This window comes from Tupaia chinensis, unplaced genomic scaffold, assembly GCF_000334495.1.
Source record: "Tupaia chinensis unplaced genomic scaffold, TupChi_1.0 Scaffold143599_1, whole genome shotgun sequence".
NCBI classification, from domain to species: Eukaryota; Metazoa; Chordata; class Mammalia; order Scandentia; family Tupaiidae; genus Tupaia; species Tupaia belangeri.
In genome coordinates this window covers 436,644-455,245 of record NW_006203445.1, presented here as the reverse complement: position 1 = coordinate 455,245, position 18,602 = coordinate 436,644, and the positions used below count along the sequence as shown (strand labels likewise).

At 45.5% G+C, this 18,602-nt stretch overlaps 2 protein-coding genes across 3 annotated transcripts in view; one reads left to right on the top strand and one right to left on the bottom strand.

Annotated features, from left to right (window-relative positions):
* POMGNT1 (protein O-linked mannose N-acetylglucosaminyltransferase 1 (beta 1,2-)) overlaps positions 1–18,602 on the top strand; it is a 29,998-nt gene that overhangs the window by 1,677 nt on the left and 9,719 nt on the right. The gene's annotated exons all lie outside the window — the stretch shown is intronic.
* LURAP1 (leucine rich adaptor protein 1) overlaps positions 1–18,602 on the bottom strand; it is a 24,679-nt gene that overhangs the window by 5,103 nt on the left and 974 nt on the right. The window contains exon 1 of one of the 2 annotated variants that reach the window (XM_006164228.3): positions 12,842–13,121. The exons of the other annotated variant lie outside the window; for it this stretch is intronic. Within the exon in view, the coding sequence (XP_006164290.1) occupies positions 12,842–13,039 (198 nt within the window). The 5' untranslated portion in view covers positions 13,040–13,121. Of the gene's footprint in view, positions 1–12,841; positions 13,122–18,602 lie in introns of those variants that run through there. 2 annotated transcript variants of the gene reach the window in all.

Genomic DNA, 18,602 nt, shown 5'->3' with positions numbered 1-18,602 from the left:
GTAGGGAATTAACTATGGAACTAGTCCTGATTCGCCACTAAGACTTAGAAACAGCCACACAATAGAGTGTTAATCGGGAAGTACACTGAGCCAAAAGGAGGCAGGAGCTAGGGAACAAAGAGTGCACTAACCTGCTTCCCTCGTCCCTTAAGGGTGTTGGTAGCAGGTGCTTAGGGAAGGAAGAGTTGGCCAGAGCTTAGAAGGGTCAGAATCCAGGGCCAGCAGGTGGCAGGGTGGTTAAGGCAACTGAATCTCATGTGACACACTAAGCGAGTTCTGGAGCTGGCTTAAAAAACACTCTGGGCACATGAGTGTGTGTGCCCAAAATCTTGAGAGGAAAATGGAGGGAAAGGGATTGTGGTGTAGCCACCTTCCCAGGTTTGGGAGGAGGGGTGCACTCTCTCTCTCTTTCTCTCTGTCTCTGGTGAGTGCACACGCCCTATAGGAAAAAAAGAAAAAAAGCACAAGGGTCAGAATCTCAGTGGCGGGGGATTCAGGGCATCCCTCCACCACACACTAGTCCCAGACTCTAGTGGAAATAACTGACTTACTGGGTAATCTCCAAGGTCCTTTCCAGCTCAGATATACTGAGTTACCTTCCTCATGCAAGTCTGAACCTGGCCCTCCCCTCCTTCCTTGCTCAAGAGCCTTTATGGGCTTCGCACAGCTCTCAGAGAGCCCTGAATCCAAACCACTAGACTGCCAGGAAAACTCAGGGGCTGGGATAGGAGAAGGAATCAGTCCCAGGTTCTAGGCCATGGGTTGCCTCACTGACAGCTCTCAGATAATGAAATCAAAACACTTTAGCAGCTGCCATTCAAACGTCTGTGATAATATGGCTCTCGCCCATCTCTAGCTTCACAGCCAGCACACTTCCCTGTGAACCCCAGGTCCTGCCACAACACAATGTTTAGTTTAGTTTTATTTACATTTTTTTTAAATTTTTATTTATTCATTCATTTATTTTAATTTGACCAGAGAGAGACAGAGAGAAAGGGAGAGAAAGGGGGAAAGTGAGCCACCAGGTCCAGGACTTGAACCATGGTCGGCCATGTGGGAGTGTCCAGCGCCTTAACCACCACACCACCTCCTGGTCCCCTGTTGACATTTATTTTTAATCAAAGTAATAGGTGTACGTAGAGAGACAAACAGTTCTATAGGACTTATGAACCCATGAACAGTATTTGTTTCCCCATCCCAGTTTTGATGTTGTTGTTGTTATTATTATTATTATTTAATTTGACCACACAGAGACAGAGAGGGGGAAAGGGAAAGTGAGAAAGCAAGACACCAGGTCCAAGACTCGAACCACAGTCAGCCATATGGGAGTCCAGTACCTTAACTACCACACTGTCTGTTGGCTCTCCCATCCTAGTTTTCTTTTCACTGCCCAGAAACAACTCTTATTAATTTTTTAACTGTTTATTTTGGAATTTACCCCCTAACCTCCAAGTAACAAGCTTATATTGCTACTTCTTGATTTTGGTTTGTTTTTGCTATAGGGCACATGTGCTTGCCTGAGAGATATGGAGCAGGGAGGGAGGGAGAAATCACAGGAGGGTGCCACAACACAATCCTTTTTCCTCCAGTCTCTTGGGATTTTGGGCATGTGCACAAATGTACCTGGTGTGACTTTCAAGCCTCTGGGTCCAGGATTCAAACCACACAACCAGTCATATGGGATCCAGCACCTTTTCTTTTTTCTTTTTTTTTTTTTTTTATAGAGAAAAAGAAAGTGAGAAATCACCTCCCCCACAGGGGGTACAACCATGCCTCAATCCCTTCTCTGTTCTCCTCTCGGGATTTTGGGTATACATACACATGTGCCTGGCGTGAGTTTCAAGCCACTGGGTCCAGGTCTCAAACTGTGGTTTGCCATGTGGGAGACTAGCACCTTAACCACTACACCACCTGCTGGCCCTTCTTCATTTTTAAATTTTAGGCATTTTCTTTTCTCTCTCTAAGTCTATTAATTTCTCCCATGAGTAAGAAAGACAGAGAGGAATAACACCCTCCAAAAGGTCTTGATGCCACAATCCATCCCCAGCCTTCAGTCAGTCCCCCGATCAGTCAAGTGTGTGCCCGGTATACTGAGGGAGGTCTCTGGACTTGAACCGGGAACCATCCTGTGAGGGATTGCCTCACAGATGACCGCATTTTATTGTTGCACCACTGTCTGGCCCTAAGTTTCAGGTGTTTTCTACTGATTTCTCACTTAACTTTCATCCTACTTCCCACTCCCCTGACATACAGATACCCTTCCATTTCCCCGTACTCCCAATAGGTAATAAAACTGTTCAGTATTTACTTCATTTAGGTTTGGGAATGCTATTCACAATAAACCATGTAGTTTTTTAAAATTTTGCCAAAGGGCACATGTGCTCACTGGAGAGAGACAGAGAATATGACAAAGAAAGCAACCCTGTGTTCTGCATGGTCACACCACAATCTCTTCCATCTCTTCCCTCCTTTTGGGGTTCTCAGCATGTTCTTCAAGTTGCCAGATCTAGGATTCAAACCATACAGTCAGCCATGTGAGATCCAGCCACCTTAACCACCAGGCCATAGGCTAGCCCATAGTTACTTTTTATTTTTTACAACTTCATGTTTTCCTTAGAATTGTAATAATTATTTTGCTTAGTTCACCATGTCACCAGTAAGTCATCTCCAAACTCTCCAAATGCCTGAATTTCCCTCCCAAAGCTTTCAAACACATTACATATTTTATCTATTCCACCTTCTTAGAGACATCTCTTTAGGAGCTTTCTGATCTGTACTAATCTGTTCCTGTTCTACAGCTGACCTCACTATAGTTTAGGGATTCCCTTTGCCTCTGAGTTAGGTTCCTTGTTTCTTAGTCCCATATCTTCTTTCTTGATTTATTCCTTTATTTGAGTGAGCAGTGCCTTCTCTCCAGTAGCATCTTGAGAAAGTCTGCATAGGATGTAAATTTGTTAAAACTTCACATGTTTGGGAAACAGCAGTTAGCGTAATGGCTATGTCGCTGGACTCCCACGTAGTCGACCACGGTTCACCTCCCGGACCCGGTGGCTTAAAACTCACACCGGGCGCATATGTGTGCGTGCCCAAGATCCCAAGAGGAGAATGAAGGAGAAGGGATTGCGGTGTGACCATCCCCCCTGGGGGGTGATTTCTCGCTTTCTGTCTCTATGTCTCTCTCTGTCTGTCTGGTGAGTGCACGCGCCCTATAGCGAAAACCTCTCCAAACAAACAAACAAACAAACAAACAAAAACTTCACATGTTTTAAAATGTTATTATTCTCTTGTCACATTGTCACTACTTTAGCTGGGTATAGAACTCAAGGTTGAAAATATTGGGTTATCATAAAAGTCATGATGCATTTATGCATAGGAAAACAGAAAAATGCATTATTGGGGCCAGCAGGTGGCATGGTGGTTAAGAGCACTGGATTTCCACATGGCCGACTGCAGTTCAAGTCCCAGACCTGATGGCTTGCTTTCTCACTGTCTCTCTCTCTCTGTCCCCATCTGGTCAAATTAAAATAAATAAATACATGAATGAATAAATAAAATTGAGTAAAATAATTCTTTATAAAAAAGAAAGAAAAATAAGTAATTACTTTTCTAACAACCCAATATTTTTTCCTCAGGATTTAAGGAATTGTTCCATTGTGTTCTAATTTTCACATTAAAAGTCTAATAACAGGCCAGTCCAGTAGCCTGGGGTAAAAGGAGCCAGATCCCATATGGCTGACCATGGTTCAAATCCCCGCCCCAGTAACTTGAAGAACACACTTGATATGTGTGCATGCATGCCTCAAATCCTGAAAGGATGGAGAAATAGAGAAAGGATTATGGTGTGACCAAGCCCCCTTGGGGGTGCTTCCTCCCTCCTTCTCTTTGTCTCTGGTGAGTGCATGCGCAAAAAACTCTAACGACATTCTGATTTCTAATCCTTTGTATGTGACCATTTTCCCATGTTCACTGGAAGTTTTTAAGATCTTTTTGTTCCCAGTGTTTTAAATTTTCACAGAAATTTGCCATAATGTGAATCTATTTTCATCCATTGAATTAGCTACCTGATGGGTCCCTTTAATCTGGAAACTCATATCCTTTCATTCTGAGGATTAAATTTTTTTTTTCTTTTTTCATCACACAGTGCATGAGAGAGAGAGAGAGAGACCTTCCATAGGGCCTGATCACACTAACTTCTCCAGCCTATTAGATCTTGGGCACTTGCACATATGCCTGGTATGTTTCAGGTTGACAGGGCCAAGGATTCAAACCACAGCTGCTGTGTGAAATCTAGCTTCTTTTGAGCAGCCCATTACTCCTGCACCTTGGGGCCAACTCTGGAAATTATCTTTATTTCTTTGATGATTATTTATCCTCCAATATTTTTTCTGGAAATCCTATTAGATGGACAAATGTGTCCTCTATTTTTTTCTTCCATTTCTTTCTATGTTTGCTCTAATTTCTAATTTTAATACTATCAACTCTATGAGTTTTCTTCTCCTTTTTCCTGTTTTTATTTCCAAAGGCTGTTTCCTATCAACTCAATGAGTTTTTTCTCCTTTTTCCTATGTTTTTATTTCCAAGGGCTACTGTTTTTATTTACAACTTCCTGGCTTTTTGTTTTGTTTTTTTCTTTTTTTAATTATTTACTTACTTTTTTGGTTTCATTTTCTTTTACACATTCAATCACATGATTTAGCTTACAAAGTGAATATTTCAACATGTGAACATTTCTCCCTAGTCCAGTTGATACACCCGTTTACTGTGTTTCTATATCATTTAGTCAATCCATTTCAGTCATAGAGTGTGGACACACTCGGTATATATTAAGTGGGGGACATACAATGTCTCTCCTTCATAGCCTGGCTTGCCTCACGCAGCAGTAAATCTTCCATATTCTTCCACTTTCTGTCAAAAGCCAGGTTTTACAACTTCCTGTTTTTACTCATGGCTGGAATATTACCTCTTTAAGGATGTTATTAATGATTTTTTATAAATTCTCATGTCCCTGTTTTATCTCTATTTTATTCAAATTGCTTTCTTGTCTGTTTAGGTCTATATAAATAGAGGATCAGATGTCTTATAATCTTTTGCTGATGCTCACACTTGAGTGGGTTTCTAAAATGATTGGAAACTGTGAGCATATGTGAAGCTAGCCAACTCTGAGCCTTACTACAGGATAATCTGATTGAGCTGTTCATGATTGGGGAAGGTCTACAGTTAGTATTTTTTTTTCCCTCTAGGGTTCATGGTATTTCTCACATTATACCCATCTTGGGAGCATAATGCAAGCAACTCTATCAGGGTTCTAGGAAACGTATAGGGGTAAAGATCGGGAGCGAGTATTTCAGAATATTTAGTATATTTTCTTTCATTTTTGATAGAGTTTGTGCATGCACATGAGAGAGAGAGATAAAGAGAAAGCACCTTTAACAGGGTCTCATAATGCTGTGATCCACTTTCTCCAGCCCTTCAATTCCTTAGGATCCTGGGTGCCTATGCGCACACCTGGAATGTTTTTAGGCAGACCTGGAATCTAAACTGTGGTTGCCATATGCCTTCCAGCACTGCAAGGCCTAGCATTACTGCTGTGCCCCAGTGACTGGGCCAATATTTAGGACATTTTAATTTCATCTTTCTTGCCCTCAACTGTGCATGGAGTCTCCCAATCTGGAGACCTTCTGTTCTATTCTATATATATAGTATCTATGGCACCTGATAAATGTTTATTGAATTATTCTGGAAATATTTGTTGTAGTCGCATATATAATGATAAACCAGAGAAAGATCAAGTATTTGCACATTGAGAATAATTAGGTACTAGAATTAAACAGACCTGGACTCAAATTTCAGTTTTGCTATTAATGAATCAAATGAAATTAGAATTATTTTAAAGAATTGTTTTATTTTAACTTTATTTACTTATTTATTTTTATTTGACCAGAGAGGGACAGAGCAAGAGTGAGAGAGCAAGAGAGAGAGAGAGGGAAAGTGAAAAAGCAAGCCGCCAGGTCCGAGACTCAAACTATAGCCAGCCATGTGGGAGTTCAGCACCCTTAACCACCATGCCACCTGCCAGCCCCCAAAATTAGAATTTTTTAAAGCCTTTCCTTTATTATAATATGATGATATTATCTAATTTCAAGATTTATTTTAAGAAACATATTAACATATATAGTACCACGTGACAAATACTAGTTACCTGACAAAACTAGTAATTAATAAATGGTAGTTATTTGGCACTACCTATTTGTATGGTCAACTTATTTACTATAGTATAAGCATAGAACAATATTTTATGCCCGAAATTATTTGAGTTTTTAGAAGAATTAGCACAATTCGGGAACCAGCAGTTAGCGTGATGGCTATGTCGATGGACTCCCACGTAGTCGACCGCAGTTCGTGTCCCGGACCCGATGGCTTAAAACTCACGCCAGGCGCGTGTGCGTGCATGCCCAAGATCCCGAGAGGAGAATGGAAGAGAAGGGATTGCGGCGTGACCATCCCCCCTGGGGGGTGATTTCTCGCTTTCTGTCTCTATGTCTCTCTCTGTCTGTCTGGCAAGCGCACGCGCCCTACAGTGAAAATCTCTCCAAAAAAAAGAAGAAGAATTAGCACAACTCTAATTCAGTCAAAAAAATAATTATTGGATTCAAGGATTTTTTTTTTCTTTTTCTTTCTTTTTTTTAAGGTTTTTGCCTATACAGTGTGTGCACTCACCAGAGAGACAGAGAGAGGGAAAGTGAGAAATCACCCTTAAGGGGTATGGCCATACCACAATCCCTTTTCCTCCATTCTCTCAGGATTTTGTGCACACATGCACATGCTCCTGGTGTGTTTTTCAAGTCACAGGGCCCAGGACTTGAACCACACAGCTGGCCATGTGGGAGTTCAGCACCTTAACCACCATGCTACCTGTTCGCCCCAAGGATTTTCTTTTCTTTTTTTTTTTTTTTTAGTTATTGTTATAGTATGTGTGCACCCGTTGGAGAAAGAGAAAGAGAGAAACCACTCCTCAGGGAGAATGGTCATGCTACAGTCTCTTCTCCTCCATTCTCCTCTTAGATTTTTGGGCATGCACACACATGTACCCAGCTTGTTGTTTTCAAGATGCTGGGTCCAGGACTCGAACAGCACAGTTAGCCATGTGGGATCCAGCTGCCTTAACCACCATACCAAAGCTGGCCAAAGAATTTTCTAATAATTACAATGATAATGAAGCGACTGTCCCTGCTTGGCAGAGACCTGCAGTCTCAATAAGAGATGGACTGAGATATCACAGATTATAGAGATTATTAATAATATATGATAAAGATTATCTTCAATTCTTCCATACTGGGGACAGGTACATTAACAGTGAAAACAATCGTCCTAGTCATGACTAAAAAAATGTACTAAACAAGACACCTTATACATTTGTTCTTTCTCCTTCCTTCTTTCTTTCCTTCCATTCTACTCTTTCTAAAATTTCCATCTGCGGTCTTCTGCTAGATAAAGGAGTGGTTGACACCTGGCTGTACAGTTAGGGAAAGGATCTAAGGATTTTGTTTTATTTTTAATTAGGTATAGGATCTGTGTACTCACCAGAGAGAGATGGAGTGGGAGGTGAGTTGAGAAAGCACCCCCCCTATGAGGGAGGGCCACACTGCAATCCCTTCTCCTCCATTCTCATCTTGGGATTTTGGGTCCATATGCACACGTACCTGGTATGTTTGTCGTCACAGGATCCAGGACTTGAAACAGGCAGTCAGCCATGTGGGATCCAGCTGTCCTAACCTCTGTGCCACCTGCTGGCCCAGAATCCTTTTTTTTTTTTTTTTTTTTTCAGTCTGAAATAGTTATCATTCTATCTTTTGGTTTTCACCTTCCAAACTTTTTTTTTTTCCTATCACCTTTTCTCTTATTCTCATTGTTTATAGGCTTCATGTATTTTAAAATAATCTTCCTACTGGCTTTTTAGTGGAGTTTCAGGAGGGAGTGGAGATAAATGCCTGTGTTCAGTTTGGCATCTTGAACTGGAATTCCCACTGACTTTATTCATTCTTCAAGACTCCGTTCAAATGTCAATTCCTCTAGGAACTCTTTCCTACCCTTCCTCAAGACAGAATTAATCACTCAGTCATGGAACAAATATTTACTGAGGAGTTCTTACAGGCATGGCACTGTGTTAGATGAAAGAAGAAAAGGCACATTTCTTGCCCTTAAAGGGTTCACGGTGTGCCAGTGAGTAGTGTGGTAGTTAAGGAGGCTGGATCCCACATGGCTAACTGGGCAGTTTGAGTCCTGGACCCAGTGGTTTGAAAAATGCACTGAACACATGTGCATGCCCAAAATCCCAAGAGGAGAATGGAGGAGAAGGGATTGCGTGTGGCCATCCTCCCTGGGGAGTGCTTCCTCACCCCCCTCACCCATCTCTGGGAAGCATATGCACCCTATAGCAAATTTGAATAAATAAAGGGTTCATGGTTAGGCCAGCCTATAGCCTTGGTGGTTAAGGCAGCTGGATCCCATATGACTAACCATGTGGTTTGAGTCCTGGACCCAGTAACCCACCTGGGTGGGTGTGCATGCATGCCCAAAATCCTGAAAGGAAGGAGAAATAGAAAAAGGACTCTGGCATGGCTATCTCCCATGAGAGAGAGTACATTTTTTTAAAAGAATTATTTTATTTAACTTTATTTATTTATTTAAATTTTACCAGAGAGGGACAGAGTGAGAGAGAGAGAGAGAGAAGAAAAGTGAGAAAGCACATGCCCAGGTCCAAGACTCAAACCACAGTTGGCCATGTGAGAGTCCAGCACCTTTAACCACCACACCACCTGCTGGCCCCGACAGTACACTTTTTTAGTTGCTTTCCTTTTTTTAAAATTTTTTTATTTTTTAAGAATTATTTATTTTATTCTATTTTGTTTAGTTATTATGTATTTTTAAATTTGGCCAGAGGGAAAGTGAGAAAGTAAGCCACTAGGTTTGGGACTCAAACCATAGTCAGTCATGTGGGAGTCCAGTGCCTTAACTACCACACCACCTGCCAGCCCCTCCTTTTCTCTCACTCTCTGGTAATAGTACAAATTGAAAAATATGGGGGTTCACACTCTAGTGGGTAAGATAAAGACAATGAAGCACTTAAAATTCACTCCCACATGGCTGACCACTGTTTGAGTCCCAGACTTGGCAGCTTGCAAATCACACTGGGCATATGTGCGTGTATGCCCAAAATCCCAGGAGGAGAGTAGAGGAGAAGGGACTGTGGTGGGGCCATCTACCCTGGGGGGTGATTTCTCACTTTCCCTTTCACTGTTTCTCTCTCTGGTTTGTGCCCTATGGCAAAAACCTTTAAAAAAAAAAAAAAGTTCCATGTGACATGGGCCAGCAGGTGGCATGGTGGTTAAGGCACTGGATCCCACATAGCTGACTCCAGGGTTCCAGTCCTGAGCATAGTGGCTTGAAAAACACCTTGGGTATATGTGCATATGTGCCAAAAATTCTGAAAGTGAATGGAGAAGGGATTGCAGCATGGCCATCCCCCCTGGAGGGTGCTTTCTCACTTTCCCCCTCTCTCTGTGTCTCTCTGGTGAGAGCATGTACCCTGTGGCAGGAAATCTAAAACAAAATAAATAAAAATTCAGCGTGACAAATACAGGGGGCTGTGGGTACCTAGAGAGTCATAACCCATCCATGGGAGGTCAGGACGTGCTCCCCAGGACAAGGGGCATGAGCTGAGATTTGACGGTCAAGGAAGATTTAGCCAGACCAAGAAGCAGAGAGGAACTTTCCAACCAGGAATAGCCTGTGTCTCCCTCTACTTTGAAGTGCTCTTTCCAGAGCACAAACCCCACCGCGTCACTGTGTAGTGAAGACTTATCCAGGAAGCCTTCCCTGGGTTCTAACAGCACTTAGCATCCTGAGATGGGGGTCAGTCTGTCTCTCCTTCCCCAACTCAGACTGTGAGCTCCCTGAGAGCAGGTCCTGCCTCATTCACAGCTGGTGGTCAGCCTAGGCCTGGGTAGGTCACCTTCGGTTCTGTGATTCTCTTGCCTTTATTATCCTTGGCCTCTCTGGTGGTCCCTAGGGTTTAGGGAGCTGGGCTGTACTAAGCTGGGAAATGGAGCTAAGGACCAGATTCTATAATCCCATGACAGTGGGATTCCCTGACTGTGACAGCATTCCTTCCCAGAATAGAAGAAAGCAAGGCTTTCTTGCCAGAAAAGGAAACACTCATTTCATACTATCTCTCTGGAAACAGAGCAGGGATAAGCAGTTCAGGGGAGACACGCCTCAGAGGCTACTCGTACCCAGTGCTTTCCCATGGAGGGGTTCAGGCTCTCCCAACTCGCCCCTTTAGCATCTGTTTATCAGACTCTCTACCCAGTCCTGGGTATGGCTCTCTTGTTGCTCAGCCCAAATCGGGCCCTGGGGGAAAAGCTTGGGGATCCCAGTTCTAGCTCTCTTGTGATGGAGGGAGTCTCAGACTATTTTTACTAGGAAGGCTCTTACCGATCATCTGATTCCACAATTCCTTCCCCTCAAACTCCCACTCCCCAGACTCACACCCCGCAGCCCCTGACTCCACTAAGAGACAGAAAAGCCGAGGCCAGGAGAAAGATAGGGTCTTACTCAAGGTCACAAAAGGATTCAGAAGCAGGGCCAGGTCTTGAACCCATGCCTCTTCCTTCCTTGCCTAAAGCTTTTTCTTAAACTGATCTGTGGAGGCGGGTTGTCCTAGCAACAGTTCTTTAGGCAGGAGAAGTAAAGGGGGGAGGGCTACCACTGTTTCCCATTCCCACATATCCCAGGGTCTGTCTCCTTCACAAAACCTTTGCATAGAGGAGGGAAGAAGGAGAGAAAAGCCTATAGGCAGAGCTGACCTTGGCCTCAAGGGCAGGCCTGCTCCCTCCCTGCTCAGAGAGTGGGGAGAGGGACAATCAAAGGGCAGTCCTTGAGGGGCTGGACCACACCTGCCTCCTGGGGCTCCAAGGGGAGCCCTCTTCTGCACCTCTTGTCTTTCCTAGGTATAACCCAGCGGGGCAGGGCAGAGTAAAGATGACAGCAATGACATCCTGGCCTGAGGGGAGAGAAAGGAATGGGGTAGGAAGGGTTCCCCTCCTGTTCTGGCCCCCTCCCTGTGTCCTTCACAGGTAGGCTCAGGCCCCAGGCCAGACTTAGGTCCCAGCCCAAGAATACTTGGAGACAAAATCAGAAGTTAAACGTAAGGCCTTGAAGTGTATAGCCAGGTAGCCTCCACCAAGGCAGAAGAAAGAGGCAGGGAGTAGGTATTTGACTCTTGTGTGAGTGCCACGAGCCCTGTGCTGTGGGGGAAAATGATGACCACTTTTCTCATTTCAATGACACAAAATGTTTAAAGTGAACGCAGGACTCAGTGGTAAAGATGTCAAGTGAAGTCAGATGACCTGAGTTCCAATCCCAGTTTCTGCCTTTTCCTTTAGGCATGACCTTGGCAGTCACTTTACCTCTCTGTGCCTCAGTTCACCCAGAAAATCTCGTTCACCTTGTAGGGTTGCTGTGAGGATTAAGAGGACATGGCAGAAGAGGCATGGCATGATGCCTGCCACATCCACTGAGCGAAAGTTATCTAGTTCTCAAAGCAGGGAAGTCTAGGCAGGCTCTTTCTAGGCCTTGAGCTAAAGTTTGTAAACGCAGTAAAGCCAATCCTTCCCCAACCCCAGGTGGGTACAGTCACAGCTCTGCCCTGGAGAATCTGGCTCTCACCCCCAAACTTCAAGGCCAGGTGCACGCTTGGCATTCAAGTCCTTCCCCCCAGGGAGCTGTCCCTGCTCCACCCACCAGGCTCTCCTCCCAGCCTCTGATCTCAGAGAGTGAGAGCCCTGCTGGTCTGGAGGGCCCCCGACCTCTTCCTTCTCCTCCCTCGCAGATTAGCCTGGCACAGAGCTGGGCACAGTGGGGCTCCAGGAAGACTTATTAGCTTACGTATGCACTGTGGGCTCCTGGTTCTGGGCCAGGGAGCAGCTGGCCAACTCCTCAGATCCCCAGAACTGGCTCCAAAGTGGTGGCAGGTGTAAATCACCCCCTTCACCGGAACCAGGGCCCTGGGGAGTCAGCCGGGCCCCAGCTGCCCTTTTGGCTCTGAATCTAGACCAGCAGCAACAGGGAGGAGGGCGGGTTGCTGTTCCCTCTTCTCCCCAGGAAGGTGCAGTTGAGATCCAAACATGCAGTAACCTGGGAGGTGGTGGGGAGGACACAGTCCAGGGGGAGGGGACCCACAAAGACCTACCTACTCTCTCTAGATGGGGCTGGGAACCTTCAGTACTTAAAGAGGGGCTGGGCGAGAGCATTGAGGAAGGGAGCATGTTCTTGGGGTCCCTGGTCTAGGCAGTTTTCAGCAGACATGCCCATCACCCAAATCTCTTCTGTGCTGAATCCTGCCATAAACCCTGGGTTCTCACAGGAACCAAACCCTTGACCAGACTGCAGGAGAGAAAACCCACGGCCTTATAACGGGGTTTAGGGCCTGAGGAGAGGTGGCACCCTACTGGGTGGGTGAGGTTGTGCTGTGCGAGGTTCTCAGTACTCCCCAGCCCTCACCTCGCCCTCCTAATCATCTGGCAGGAAAAACTTCTCAGAGCCTGCGCCTCCCACCCCAAGCCCTCAGGACCCATCAACACCCCACTTACCCTTGGAGGGCAATTAACAGACGTCACTCCACCTCCACCCCAGGGTTTAGAAACTGTTCTAGGAGGGATCCTGAGGAGTTAGGTGGAGTGTTTTAACTCCCTCCACTCCAGTCTAACTCTGGGAGCTTCAGTCCGTCCCCTCGGCCCTTTGCGGGAACTCCGTCCCTCTGCTCCGTGGAGCCCACACTCACCAGGTCCATTCTCAGCGCCATGATCTTGTCCCCCAAGTCGTGGCCCGCGCCGGGCTCCCCCGGGAGCAGCAAGGGGTCAGAGGGTCCCGGCTCCCACTCGCCTCGCAGCCCGCGGAGCAGCCCTTCAGGGGTCTTCCTGCCCACCTTGCTCTCCACGTCTCGCAGGTCAGGCGTCTGAGACTCCACGTTCCCCTCCATGCGGGCCCAAGCCTATACAGGTCTGGGCGACGGGGCGCCAGGTCCCGCTCACCGGGGTCCTCCCTTCGCCGCCGCCGCCACTGCGGAGCGGAACCCGTGGGTCCCCGCCCGCGCCGCGCGCGGGCAGCAGGAGGGCGCCGTAACACCCAGAAGAGCGGCGCAGAGCCGTGTGGGTATATACCCGAGAGCTGCGCACAGCCTCGGGCCCTGGGTCCAGAGGAGCCAGGCGGTCCGGGATTTGGACCCAAAGGGACACTCGGGGAGCTCAGCGCCTCTGCCGCTCCCACTCTGGCGCTGAATCCAGACCGGCACTCAGCAGGCGCCCAATAAATGCCTGCTGATCGAAGGCTGAGCAGCCTCAGTTAGCCAGGGATGTGGGAGTTTAGGGAGCAGTGGTAACAGAGCCGCAGAGGGCGGGGAAGGCTTCCTGTACTAGATGAGCTGGGTCTAAAGCCGAGGCTAGAATTTAGCTCCCTCCGCCCCCAACTCCCACCCTACCCCACTCCCGCACCCCACCCAGTGGCTAAAATTCAGACCAAAGAAGAGAAAAAAATTTTTCTAGCCAATGAGAACCTGGCCAGCGTTGAAATAGAAGAGGTAGGTCTCCATAGGCTTTATCTTGTTTGGGCTTATCTTTAAGACACTTCTTAAACTTGACCGTGCTTATGAATCATCTCTGAGTCTTGTTAAAATGCACGTTCTGATTCTGAAAATTCTACATTTCTAACGAGGCCCCAGGGAATGGCCATGTTGCTGGTCCAGGGACCACACTGAATAACAAGTTTATAGAAGATATATGTATATTTTAAGAATTATTTTATTTAACTTTTTTTTTTTTAATTTATACCAGAGAGGGACAGAGTGTGAGAGAGAGGGAAAGTGAGAAAGCAAGCCAAGTCCAGGGCTCGAGCCATGTGGGAGTTCAGCACCGTTAACCATCATGCCACCTGCCTGCCCCAAGATTATGGAGGATGTTTCTACAGGCCCAGCCCCATGGCTTTGTCATTTAGGCAGCTGATCTCACATGACCTATCATAGTTCAAGTTCCCTAACCCAGTGGCTTGAGAAACACCTGGCTGTGTGTGCATGCATGCCCAAAGTCGTGAAAGGATGGAGAGATGGAGGAGAAGAGATTGTGGTGTGGCCAAGGTGCTTTCTCTCTCTCTCTGGCGATTTTTTAAAAAAAAAAAAAAAAAAAAAAAAAAAAAGATGTTTTTATAAAAAGATATGTCTACAGTGTTTGGATTTTATTCTCTGGGCAATGAGGAGCCATGAACCACCCCCACTCCCCAAACCCCAGTAAAGAACCCCTGATGGAGTCTCAATACTGCAGTCCATGCCCCTAAACATGTGCCCAGCGTACTTAGGGAAGTTTCTAGCTGCAAACCCAGAATCTTTCCTTATGAGTAAGCCTTGTAGAGCATCACAGTTTTTAAAAATGTATTTAATTTTATTATTATTATTATTTTAATTTGACAAGAGAAGGAGAGAGAGAAGGAAAGTGAGAGAGCAAGACGCCAGGTCTGAGACTTGAAGCATGGTTGGCCATGTGGGAATCCAGCCCCTTAACCACCATGCCACCTGCTAGCCCCACAGAGTATCATATTACTACTGTGTTGCCATTCTGGCCCCAGTTTGTTTATTTGTTTGTTTCCTAGTTTTTACCATAGGCTGTGTGCACTTGCCAGAGAGACAGAGAGAGAGAGCACAAAAGTGAGATATCACCCCCCATGGGGAATGGGTACCAGGCAATCCCTTTCGTCCGCTCTTCTCTCAGGATTCAGGGCATGCATGCACATGTGCCCAGGGTGTTCCACAAGCCACTAGATCTGGGATTCGAACCATGCAGTTAATTATGTGGGATCCAGCACCCCAACAATCACACCACTGACTGGCCACAGTTTTGGCTTTTAATCCAAGTGATTTTGATCCATGGTTACAGAAAGACTTATGAAGACAATTACCCCTGCCCTACCCTTTCACACCTCTAGGCTCACTCCCCAGAGGCAAACACTTTTATTTTTTTCTGATGTTTATACAAATAACTCTAAACAATAGGTTTATTCTGCTACTTCTTAATTTAAAAAAAGAAGAATTATTTAATTTTATTTACCATCATCATTATTATTTTTAATTTGCTACAGGGTATGTGCACTCACCAAAAAGGCAAAGAGAGAGAGAGAGAGAAAGTGAGAAAGCAAGCCACCAAGTCCAGGATTCAAACTATGGTCTGCCATGTGGGAGTCCAATATTTTAACCACCACACCACCTACTGGCCCCACTGCTTCTTAATTTTAAACATTGTCTATTGACTTCCTATTAAGATAAATGTTGATATATGGATTTAGCTCATACTCTGTACTTGTCTTGTCCCATTGGTCCAGTAGATTTCTATCATTAGTTTTAGTTTATCTAATGGTTACTTTTGTAATTAAAAAAAAAAAAAAAATCCAGGGGCCAGCAGAAGGGGTGGTGGTTAAGGCTCTGGACTCCCAGATGGCAACCATGGTTTGTGTCCCAGACCTGGCAGCTTGCTTTGTCACTTTCCCACTTTCTCTGTTTCTCTCTGGCAAGTGTGCATGCTCTCTAGCAAATTTTTAAAAATAATAATAACTCATAAAATTAAATAAGTAATTCTTTTGTAAAGAATCTATATTTTTCCTTAGTATTTCTTCATCTACGGAAGGGTTTTTAAGTCAGAGATTTACAAAATATTTGCCTTTTTGAAAAATTACTCTGGAACCAGTCCCACAGCACAGTGCCAAGTCCTGTGTATAGGAAGCTGGATCCTATATAGTTAACCATGGTTCGAATCCCAGCCCGGTGGCATGAAATATATACCAGAATGTGTGCAAGCATGCCCCAAATCCTGATGGGATAGAAAAATGGAGGAAAAGAATTGCAGTGTGACCATGCCCCATTGAAGGTGCTTTCACACTCTTTTTTGTTTTCTCTTTTTAATTTGCCAGAGGGCATGTGTGCTCTCCAGAGACAGACAGAGAGAGAGGGAAGGGGAGAGAGCATCCCCATGGGGCATGGCCCTTCTGTTCCATTTCTTCCTCCTGTTAAGAGGACAGTTTTCAAGTCACCAGGTCTGGGACTCAAACCATGCAATCAGCCATGTGGGATCCACCAAGCCACAGGCTGGCCCAGGGTGCATTCTTTCTTTCTCTCTTACACATAAGACTAGGTGCAAGACTAGGAATAGGCGACTGATTATACTCTTTTATTTATAATGATATTCAATGGTCTGTTCCCCCCAAAATTTTTTTTAACAAATATGGAGAGCCTACTACAGGCTAGCCATTGTGTGTGGTGTGGAAAATATCGTAGTGAGCAACTGTATCTGGAAAGGAGTTGAGTGGGACTCCTAGCTCTTCAGCTTGATGCAGTTCACCAAGGGGAGAAACCCAGAAGAGATGTGGACATGGGGAATGACTCCAGCAGTTGTGTGCTGAGTTGGAGGGCACTATGAAGCTGTCCAGCAGGCAGCTGGGCACCGGGCAGCCCTAGAGCTCAGAAGAGGACTGCAGACGTACGTTTGGGGATCTACTGATAGACAGTAACACAGAGCATGAGAAGGAGAGAATGAATGATATCTTCCATGTGGAGTGAATTTGAGGAGAGAAGAATGTCAGGAAAGAACCCTGAGGGATATCTTTACTTTTTTTTTAATTTTTAAAAATGAATTTAATTTTTAAACAAGATTTAAAAAAATAATTTATTTTTTACTTTTTTACATTTTATTCATGATAGAGCACATGCACCTGAGAGAGAAGGAGAGACGTGAGTGCCTTTATAGGGTCTGGTCACTCTATGATCCCCTTCCTCTAGACCTCCAGTGTGATGGAACTTGGGATTCTGTGCCCTTGCCCAGACTGTTACAGGCTGACTGGGCCAGGGACTTGAAGTACAGTTGCCACACGGAATCTAATGTCATGTGAGCAGTGCTTTACCACTGTGCCACGGAGCTGGCCTGAAACATCTTTTTAAAATATTAATATGGGGACCAGCAGGTGGAGTGGTGGTTAAGGTGCTGGGCACTCCCACATGGCCGACCACGGTTCAAGTCCTGGACTTGGTTGCTTGCTTTCACTTTCCCTCTTCCTCTCTTTGTGTCTCTCTGCTTAAACTAAAAATAAGTGAATGAATAAATAAAATTAAAAAAAATATATATTAATATGTAGTGATGATGTCAGTGGGTGGCATGGTGCTTAAAGCTCCAGACTCTCACATGACTGACTATATACAGTTCAAGTCCTGGACCCGGTGACTTGAAAATCATGCCAGGTGTGTGTGCATGCATGCCCAAAATCCTGAAGAGGGAATGGAGAAGAAAGAATTGCAGTGTGGCCATCCCCCTAAGACATGATTTTTCACCTTCCCTCTCTGTCTCTCTCTGGCTAGCGCACATATCCTATAGCAAAAACCAAAAAAAAAAAAAAAAACCAGTTTATGTGTTGGGTTTTCTTCTGTTCTAATACATACATACTTCTGTTAATTTGGGAGGACATTATTCCATCGTTAAGGGAAAAGATAGAATATAAACAGCTTTAAAAAAAAAAACTAACAAACTTTCTGGCTTCCTTTTTCCTTTCAACCCATTCTACACAAAACAGAAAAGATTCTCTTAAAGCATAAATTGGATTACATTGTTCCCCTGCCTGAAGTTGTTCTGTGGCTAACCACTCTCTTCAAACAAGCATCCACATCACCTAGAAACTTGTTAGAAATGCAAAATCCCACCCTGCCTTAAACTACTGAATCTGAAACTCCAGAGAAGGGGGCCAAGCACTGTTTGTCTTTATGATTTCTTTTTAAAGTTATTTCTTGTATGAGAGAGGGGGAGAGAGAGAAACAGCCCTCCCACCCCCAACAGGATCTTCGCCCATCATGTAACTCCAGCTTCAGGTGGGCCTGGTCACCAGCAAGCACCCCAGCCTGCCCAGCTTGCAAAGGGAGGCAGTGAGATGTGAACCGGGGCCCTTCCCATGTGGGTGGGTCCAGCATCAGTTAGGACAGTGCCATCTGCCCCAGCCCTCAGCCTCTGTTTTAGCACTGCTCGGGCCCTGGGGATGATGCAGATACAAGCTCCAGTTTGTGTTAAGCTAGGTGCTTTACTTGTATTATCTCATTTCAAATCGTCAGCACCATATACTGGTTAGGAGCAGAATCCAGAGCCAGGCCTGGGTTTCAACTCCAGCTCTCCCCTTGTGTCACTGGGCTCATTTTCTTTATCTGTGATCTGGATAATAATAGCGCCTACCTATTCTAAGGAAGTGTTTAGAAGAGTGGTAGGACAGGGTTTTTAATCTTCCGGGCTCCAGAGGCTGTGTGTGCCCTAGGCCTGGATAATACCCTTGTCCAGGTGGGGTAACCGGTGTCTGGGGCCGGGCCTGTCGCCCCTCTGACCCGGGCCTGCCCCGCGATCTGGTAATCTGGCTTGAACTGGGACTGCAACCCGCGGTGCTGGGGAGGAGGAGCCAGCAGCCCACCAGCCCGCGGGGCTGCAAAGCTGCGGAGAGGGGTCTGAGCACTCGCTCGGCTCGAGGGCTGCTGACTC